This window comes from Phascolarctos cinereus, unplaced genomic scaffold (assembly GCF_003287225.1).
Source record: "Phascolarctos cinereus isolate Bilbo 61053 unplaced genomic scaffold, phaCin_HiC Scaffold_4;HRSCAF=312, whole genome shotgun sequence".
In the NCBI taxonomy this organism is placed as follows: Eukaryota; Metazoa; Chordata; class Mammalia; order Diprotodontia; family Phascolarctidae; genus Phascolarctos; species Phascolarctos cinereus.
The window spans coordinates 586,315,140-586,325,059 of NW_027555847.1; the positions used below are offsets into that span (position 1 = coordinate 586,315,140).

Sequence of the window (9,920 nt, forward strand, 5' to 3'; positions counted from 1 at the left end):
CAAATACAGAATCATTTATTGGGTGTTTTAATCCTTTAGCAACCTGCCTTTCTGGCCTTGTTATAGGCATTTTTCCTCTTTCTGCTATATTCCAGCCAAGCTGACTTCCTTCTCCTGCTCACACACAATCCATTGTCTCCATACCTGGAACCATACCCTCTGTCTTTACCCTCCCACCCCTCACCCCCTACACCTTTCTTGGTGCCTACCACACAAAAATATTCACCTTGTATTTATTTTGTAAATGTTATGTATATAAATTTATATGTTCATACTATTTCCCCTGATAAAATACGACCTTCTTGAGGACAGGAATGATTTCACTTTTGTCTTTGTATCGCCACAGTGCCTAGCTTAATAAATGCTTGTTGATTGACTCTCTTCAGGAAGAATATACTCTCCCAGTGTCTCACCTGTAAAAGTATGTGCTGGACTAGTTAGCCAGGAAAGCAGTCTAGCATTCTGTGAGTCTGAGAGCTATCAGTTCACATTTGTTTGATTTCTCCCCTAAATTCCATTTTTCCTTAGGTTCACTAAAACTAAAAGTGATTTTTAGGTTCCATTTATGAAAAATTAGCAATTAGTGCCTTTTCTCTTACTGCCTATACTTTGTGGAAAATTTAGATATAACCAACACGTTGACAGGTTAATTGCAAAGGATATGAACTTAAAGATGTTCCTTAAGTTTGGGTTCATCTATATATGAGAATTCCTCTGGAAATGCTACACATGAGTTTGGCTAGAATCCAGTGAGCAAATAATATTGAATTCTGCCAAGACTCTGAATATATGTTGGTTTGAGAATTAATGTAAACAATTCTTTTCTTAATAAAATAGACTAATAAAAATAAGCTTATAAGCATAGGAAAGACCTTTATTCCTATCATTAGAATTAAGACAAAATGAATTGATTCTTATCCTTCATTGTGTTCTAATTATAAATATAAATCCCCCATTTCCTAAATTTAATACCAAGATTTCTATTGCTATCTTTTGTTGTTCTACTCACTAAGAGACAGGTGTTCCAAATGATGTCCAGTGTTCAGTCTCTCATAGGAGCTGAGAGACTGCTCCATCAAGAGCTTGAACAGGAAAAACAGGAGTTAATGGAACTTAAGAAGAGTCTACAGGACTGTAGGTCAACAACTGCAGATGGAAATGAGAAACTAACCAGCTTGCATTCTTTGACAAGACTGGAAAGTGTGGAAAAAAAAACCCAGGGAGGTGACAGTCATCTAAAGAAGGTATTGCTTCTTGATTAGAGGCTTGACTCCAATTTTCCTTCACTTTACCTATCTTAAATTTAGTGGAACACCTTGCTATCCAATCTAGATATTTTAACCTAGTACAAGGAAAAAATATCATTAAACTACTTCCTGGAAAGAGTCTTCCTTTCCACCCCAGCCTTTGCCCTCAATACATGTTTATGTTCTCTGAGCCTTCTAAACTCTTATTACCTCCATCTTCACCCCATGTAAGCCACATTCAGGGATGATCAGACCTTTCTTCTGACCATCGTCCATAACTATTTTAACTCTATGATCCAGAAGTCTGAAATTTGACTTTCCAGCCATGACATCCTATCCTTCAATATCTTTTTTGCCTCACTGGACTAAACCTATGTTTGGCCTGTACCATGACCTCCAGTTACTCCACCCCTCTCTGTTCTTCTAGCCCAGGGTAGGGAACCTGTGACCTCAAGGCCACATGTGGCCCTCTAGCTCCTCAGTTCCCCACCCCTGTTCTAGTCCATCATTCCTGTTCTGGCCTCTTTTCCCTTCATTCATAGCTGATCTTTTTGACCATCCACTATTAGCTGCCCTTGAACTTCTTGCTCAGTTGTCTTCTTATATTATTTGCATGCTATTAAAAACTTGAAAAAGGATTAAGGGGAATATGCTTATAGGAAGTTTTCCATCACCTCATGTGGGCCTTTACTATGACACAGTAGTGCTTTTATTCTTCCCTGATTATCAAAATACACAATGGCTATTTCAAGTCTCCTCTCCTCTCAAATTTCCTGTGCCAACCCCTTTACCTCAGCGAAGCACCTCACCTCCTATTTTCACTGAAAAAATAGAGGCCATCTATATTGAGCTCCCTCCTCTCGCCTTTAATATGTCTCAGAACTCCTCTTCTTCATCCCCTCTTCTCTCCTACCCCAGGCTTTGATGAAAAGGTGGTCCTTTACAAGTCTAACCCCTCTACTTGTTCTCTTCATCCTTTCTCCTCATATGTAGGCCCCTCTCTCTCAGCCTTAGTTTCTCTTTATCTATTGGCTGCTTTCTGGCTATCAAGCATTTCCCATCCTTAAAAAACCTTCATTTGACCCTGCTATTCCCTCAAGTTATTATTCTGTACCTCTCTTTCCTTTCATAATCTCCTAGAAAAGATTGCCCATGCTCATTGCCTTTACTTTCTCATTTCTCACTCAATTCTTAATCCATATTATTCTGCCTTCTGGCCCCACTACCTGACTAAAATTGTTTGTTCTTTCCTAAGTAAGCAGTGATCTCTTCAATCCTGAATCCAATGTCCTTTTATCAGTCCTCCATCTTCCAGACTTCTTAGTAGCTTTTGATGTTGTCAGCCATCTAGATGTTCTTTCCTTCCATGATTTCTCTTAGGTCTCTTTTGAACCTGTCTGACCATTCTTCAGTACTCTTTGCTAGATAATCATCATGTTCTCATCCCCTAAGTATATGTAGGCACTGTCCTATGCCACCTTCTCTTCTCTTGATGATCTCATCCATGCTTATGACTCCCATATTTCTGTTTTGAACCCAAATCTTTCTCATGAACTCTCAATCCTCATGCTACTGTAACTGCCTGTTGGACATTTCTACCTAAATGTCTAATAAGCATCTCAAATTCAACATATCCAAAATGGAATTCATATTTTCCCCCAAGCCCATCCTTGCCTCTGTTTTATACTTCTTCCACCCATCCTTTACACAGCTGTCAAATAGATATTTCCTATTGTCTATACGATAAAACACAATATCCTTAACTTGTCACCTACAGCCTTCCATACTCTGGCTTCTACCTACCTTTCCAGTTTTATTTCATATTACTTTCCTTCATAAACACTTCATACTAGGCAGATTATTCTGTTAGCTGTTTCCTTCCGTCTTTCTAACTTTCCATCTTTCATCTCTCTTCTTTTGTGCAGGTGGCCCTGTGTCTAGAATACACTGTTTTCTCACCTACCTCCTAAAACCCCTAGATTCCTTCAAAGCCCAGGTGAGGTTCCCTTCTACAGGAGGCCTTTAATCATCCCATCACTTATTAATATTCTCTCTCTCTCTTGAAATTACTTTGTAGTACTTATATTTAATTACTTGTATACAAGGAATATTCTGCTAGTAGATTATAAGCTCCTTAAGGACAGGGACTATTTAGTTTCTGTCTTTGTAAATCTAATACCTAGGCCAGGACTTTACACATATTAAGCTGTATAGTTGTTAAAATAAGGTGAAAAGCTATTTTTCACAAAAGTTTTTATTTTCCTCTATTTTATCATTATCAGAGGGGAATTTAAAAGCATTGATTTTTAATTCACATCACTAAAATCCTTTTCTGCCTCATCTTTGTATGAAGATTTCACTGAGCTTTTAGAGAGTGTACTAATCAAGGACAAGCTCTATCAGGTCCTACCAGTCTGAAAAGGCTTTGAATATAGGAGCTAAAGTGGGAGATGCTCATGCCCAGGTTTGCCAGCATGTATTAAAGACTGTGACCACAGCAACTCCAAAAAGAAGGCTCTGCCACATAGAGCCTCTGTAGTTTGTATCAGTGGAGGGCATGCCCCTACCAGAAGTATCACAGATCTGTGAAGTATTGTGTATATAAAATATACATAAATATATTTTAAATTTAAGAAGCATTTGCTAGTGAAGAATATATTTTAAATTTAGCCTATCAAATGTACCCAAAGTAAAGTGCCTTTAATAGCCTGTCATTTGTAAGTTTATTTCACTCCAGAGTTCCTAGGGTTTCTAAAATTTTTACTGAACTGTTATACTCCATTATACTATCAAAAACAAGGATCCACTAAAAATTGTTGGATTTTGGAGTAGGAATGGCCTTTATAGATCATCTAATTCAACTAATAAAGAGATACACGTGTAGAAAGCATGCTGTCTAAAACAGGAATATACTCACAAGTCTGATTTTTGTGGGGAGAAAAAGGATTTAACTGTGTGCATAGTAAATTAAGTTTATCAGGGTGTTTTGATGTTTTTTAGCTCTTATGTGGAAGACCTAATGAAATGGAGAAATTTCAAGAAATTCCTCTATTCCCCGGGTAATCCATATAATGAAATTGGGGAAAAGGTAAACTATGAAATAGATATTATTTCAATTTGATGGCTGTTCATTGTGAATCATAGAAGCACAGAACCTCAAGAGTTGGAAAGGAATTCAGGAGACATGTAGCCTAACAGCCTTAAGTAAGAATTCTTTCGACAGCATTCCTGACAGGTGCGTAGCCATTGGGTGATAATTTCTAGTGAAGAGGAACCCACTGCATTTTGGGCAGCCCCTCCACTTTGGGATAGCTTTGATTGTTACAGAGTTTTTCATTGTATATTAAGCCTATGATCTCCCTCTTCAGACCTTCTGCCTCTTGCTCCTAGTTTTCTTTTAGGGCCAGACAGAACAAGTCTAATGCATCCTTCATGTGACAGTACTTCACATAATTTAAGAAATTAAACTGGCTTTTCTTTTCCAAGATATACAGCCCCAGTTGCTTCACTTTCTCCCTATATGCCATGGTTTAACAGCCCACCCAAATCTTGGTTACCTCTTTCCAAATACTCTGTAGCTACTCAGTGTCCTTCCTAAAATTTGATGCCTAGGCCTGAAAAAGATACAGTCTGACCAGGGCCAAGTCTCAATGCTGGATACTAGTTTTCATTTTGTAGCCTAAGACATACTAAGTAGATAGAGGGCCAGCCTTGGAGGTGAAAGAACTGGTTAAAGAACTGCCTCTGCCATATACTGGCTGTGTGACCATGCCACCCAAGCCTGCACCTGGATGTCACAAAGCATAGAGTGCTAGACTTGGAGGAAGACTTTCTCAAATCCTACCTCAGACACTTAATAGCTGCGTGACCCTGGGCAAGTCACTAAACCTCTCTGTACTTCATTTTCCTCATCTATAAAATTGCAATAATGACAACACCTACCTCCTAGGGTTGTAGTGAGGATAAAAATGAGATGAAATATATGTAAATCTTTTTACAGTCTTTAAGCAATGATATTAATGTTAGCTATGACTTACCAATTTGCTATAAACCTAAAAGGTTCTAGATTATGACCTTTCAATAAAGATAGGATTCAGTTTTTCTGGCCATCATAAAATTGTTGAAGATTCCATGTGGTATTGTGAATGCAGAGCTAGCCTGGGAATCAGAAATATGAGAGTTAAACTCCCACCTCTAGCCCATGTTGGCTTTCTGACCCTGGGCAAATTATTTAATCTCTCAGCAGACCAGGAAATCTCTAAGACTTTAAGTTGCAGAGCAGGTGTTTCCTCACAAGGATTTACCTCGACCAGTTAAAACCACAGGTCCAATTAAAAAAACAAAATCATACTGCTGATTCATTAAACTTGCAGTTCAAAAACCTCCCCCAGATTTTTATTAAGTAAACAGCTATCTATATATGCCTCCCCACTTCTAAATCCATATCATACTGTGAAATAGGAAGTTTGTACCAAGTATAAAACTTCCCATTTATCTCTACTAAAAATTCATCTTATTAGACTTGATAAGGTTGCTATCTATACCTTTATTCACAATGTTGGTTAAAAAAAAACACATTTTAAACAAAAGGCTAAGTGCAGGTCTGGGGCACACTACCAAGATGTCAGCATCATTTAGCCATTAATGGGTCCAGCCATTCTACCAGGTCCAAATGCACCTAACCATACTATCATCTAACCTAGCAGTATCCTGTCCACAAGAATAGCATGAAGCATTTTGTCAAATGGTTTGCTAAGATCTGCCCAAAATATAACTACAGTATTTCCCTGATCTGGTAACTGTCAAAAATGAGAAAAATTTATCTGCAATTAACTACAGTTGATGAAGTAGGCTCTTTGAACACTTTCCTTTCTTAGTTGTCCTTAGTTAAATATCCTTTTAATAATATGTTGTAGAATATTTCCAGGAATCCAAGTCAAGCTCCCTGAACTGTATTTTGAAGATGCCATTTTCTTTTCCCTTTTCTGAAAATCAGGATATTTGTACTTCTCTAGGGCTGAGGCATCTCTCCTGTTTGCCATGACCTTTCAGTGGTCACTGGGAGTGGTACAGCAATCACATCCACCAGGTCTTCTTTCTGTTGCCCTGAGTTATAAGAATTGGTCTGAACCTGGTAATTTGATCTTACCAAGGACAGCTCTCATTAGGTTTCTAATGACACTGGGATTTTAACTCCCTATTAGCCATTTTTATTCTCATTTTTTCAGTTCAAAGATAATTTTCCTTCCCAGAGAAAACAGAAGCAAATTAAGGGTTGAGCAGCTGTATCATTTAATCATACTTCTTTGCCAGGATTTTGATGTTTGCTGGGTTATTCCTGTGGTTCTGTGTAGATGTTCATATGGTCTGTAGTGTACTTCAGTGAAAATACTGTCTCTTTTTACTGATCTCCACCATCCTTCCCTCTCTGGTTCCTGGATTTAGTGAGATGAGCCTGTCTTTGTAATAGACTCTCCTATTTTCCTCCATTTCACCCTTCCCCTCCCCATTCTACCCCACCTCACCCCCCAAAAATTATAACTATCCTGGTTTCTTAAAATAAAGTATACTGTTCCAGAATCATATTGCAATCATGGGTCCACCGAGCCAAGTCTCATTGATACTTGTGATGTGAAATTTGCTTCCTTGCATTAGCATCTCTAATTCACCCAAAATATGTTAACCATATTTTGTAATTTTCTATGTAGACATCCAAGACTAAATTTTTTCCCCCTTGATTTCATCTACAAATTTCTGGATAGCTCTACTGATATTTTTCTTCCTACTCATGGTTATCAACTTTTGATCTCAGGATCTCTTTACACTCTTAAAAATTATTTAGGACCCCTCCAGAAAGCTTTTTTATAGAGTTACATCTTGATATTTACCATATTTAAGTTATTAAGATCTCTAAACATTATTATGAAAAAGTTCTGATCTCAAGGATCCCCTGAAAAGATCTCAGGATCCTGGTGGTGGCAAGGATGGTAGTCTGGGAAGCTGATCACAAGCCACACAAAGTCATGATAAAGTAGCAATGAGAGATATTCAATTATCCAGGCATTTGTTGGATTAAAATTCTATAGTAGATAATATCTCAAGAAGAATAGGAAAGTTTCAAGAATGAAATTCTGAAAACACAAAGGGAAACAATTCCAATAAAGACTTATCTAAAGAGTCTGATGGGAGAAGAGATGTGAAACAATGGCTAGTAGGGATGGATGGATTGATAAAGATTTTTGATGGCAGAGACATGGACATGTTTGCAAGACAGTAGGTAGAGACTGAAGTAAGAAGTGGAGATGATAGATGGGGTAATGTGCTGGAGAAGATGGGATGGAATGGGATCACTCATTCACGTAGAAAGGTTTGCTTGTAAGGAAAAGGGCCATCTTTTTATGTGAGACAGATGAAAAAGGAGATAATGGTAGAAGGCATCTGAGTGATGAGATGTAATGTTCAGAAGAAGAGGAAGCTCTGAGCAAATGGCCTCATTTTTTTCAATGAAATAGGAGATAAAGTTTTCAGCTGAGAGGGTAGGGGAATTCTGTGGGAGATTTGAGATGAATCCCTGGATAGATGCCTCAAATGCTGTTCTTCTTCCATTTTAGCTATTCTTTATGATATGTACCTAGGGGTAAGAGGTGAAGATGGTGGGGAACAGAATCTTCTTCCCCAGTCCTTCTTCATTTAAAGTCCTTTTGATTAAATTTGCAAGACACCCAGAAAATACATCCTTACAGCTGTTTATTAGATGCAGTCCCATCTCTGGTCAGGAATGTGACATCCCTGTACTTTAAGCCAAGATGTAGAAATTCAAGTCTCATTCGCAAACACTATCTTCTTAAGCTATCCTCTTTTCTGTATTCCTTTTATCCCAATAGTCTAAAATGACCTGCCTAAGAGTTCATAATCATTGACTACTTTTTTAGGTTCTTTCTTGCAGTGTCATTTGTATCCAGATGAATGCATCAGAAACATTTTTTATATGTCTTGGAAAGTTTTCTCTTGTGTGTTGGATACAAGACTCTGGAAGACACAACTGCTCTGCAAGACATATGTGACTTCTCTGTTGTAGCTATCAAGTTGACAAAGAGCTGCAAGGACTCCACTAACTACTCCTCTTTGATTTTTCTGCTGACCCTAAGTGGATGAGCTTATCTAATAGCTTCTATGGCTCTACTGCATCATTTTTTTGGGAAAATGAGCAGCACCTAGGTCTGTCCTCTTCAGGAAGAACCTCAGATATGTACGTCTCTAATAGTACAGCTCTCCTTTTCCTTCCCTTTGTGTCGCACTCTTTCCTTTTCCATGATAGGGTCAAGTTTCCCTTCTTCCACCTCAGACCCTCTTTTCCCTCAATGAAACCTTGCTTCTGTTTTCCTTTACTATATTTCATCACCCCTTGACTACTTAGCCTCTAGAGCATAAAGAACCTTTTTCTCCAAGAAACAGATTGGTCTACACATAAAACACAGATAGCAGCCCCTTGGCTATTGCAGAAATACAAACATCCGCATTCAGAATCACTGTACAATTTCCCCTGTTCTTCATAGAGGGTGATATTTTCAGCATTTTTTAAACTACTTTGTGGGTGTTTACACCTGTAAAATAGCCGGTTAAAATTTTTACAGCTAGTTATCACCTCCTAATCATTTCAGAGTTCCACTAAAAGCTTCTGATGAGGTACTACATGAGATAGCTGTGGACTTCGCTATTTTACATTAAACAGATCCAATCTGAACTCATCTTAGTGTATGGATCTTCTAAAACTATTCTGAATCTTTTGGGCAAAGATAAAATCTGTTTGTATCTATACAGTTACCCCATACTTTTATATTTTGTTTCTGGACAGGTGCTGCACAGTTCTTCAACCTAGGAACATCCACAATGGATCTGTCACCTTATTGCAGTCATATGGACTTTGTAATAATTTGCCTCTAAGTGTAGCATTTAGGTGCAGTTGTTAACTATAAAAAATTTTGAACTTAGGAATGGAGTTAACCTCAGATGCTTTACTGCATTAAATCATTCTCTATATTTTCATGTTTAGATTTACATTCTAAGTACTTTTATCCCAAATGGAAACTATATTGTTTAGAAAATTGTCTGTATCGATGGTTTAAAGACATGTACTGTGCCATAAAATATATGCCTTTTAACGTACAGACCTGTTAGACGGTATTTCTCAATATGCAACTGATCATCACTTGCATAATCAGTTACACTTAACTAGGTAAACTTAATAGGAAAATATTCACTGTTTGCCTAACAACATGAACAGGGCCTTATGAGACTGGTGATAGTTATCATCTCTGGATATGCTACATTGCTATAATTTAATTTGGCTTTATAATAGTGTTCCAAATAAACCTTTATTTAGAAATAATTGTCTAAAATCATTTTTTTCCTTTTTTTAAAAGGAAAGATGGAGTGTTCAGAAGAAGAGGAAGGTCTGAGCAAATGGCCTTGATTTTTTTTCAATGAAATATGAGATAAGGTTTTCAGCTGAGAGGGTAGGGGAATTCTGTGGGAGGTTTGAGGAGAAGAATCCTTGGATTTTGTCTGTTGTTCACTTCTAGATGCCTCAAATGCCATTCTTCCTCCATTTTACAAGGTGAAAAAACTTATGATATAATAGATGAAATAGGGTTCTGTAAAAGCAAAATCTGG

The 9,920-nt window shown here is 37.6% G+C and overlaps 1 protein-coding gene across 4 annotated transcripts in view; it reads left to right on the forward strand.

Moving 5' to 3' along the window:
* The window catches only part of LOC110195701 (E3 ubiquitin-protein ligase NRDP1-like), a 45,550-nt gene extending 35,914 nt beyond the window's left edge, over nucleotides 1–9,636 (forward strand). For 2 of the 4 annotated variants that reach the window (XM_020968573.2, XM_020968548.1), the window contains 2 exons: nucleotides 1,014–1,244; nucleotides 9,103–9,636. In XM_020968573.2, coding sequence (XP_020824232.1) covers nucleotides 1,014–1,244; nucleotides 9,103–9,126 — 255 coding nt within the window. In that variant the 3' untranslated portion in view covers nucleotides 9,127–9,636. The remainder of the gene's footprint in view (nucleotides 1–1,013; nucleotides 1,245–9,102) is intronic. The other 2 variants (XM_020968567.1, XM_020968583.1) reach the window with 2 other exon arrangements.
* Nucleotides 9,637–9,920: the final 284 nt, after the last annotated feature.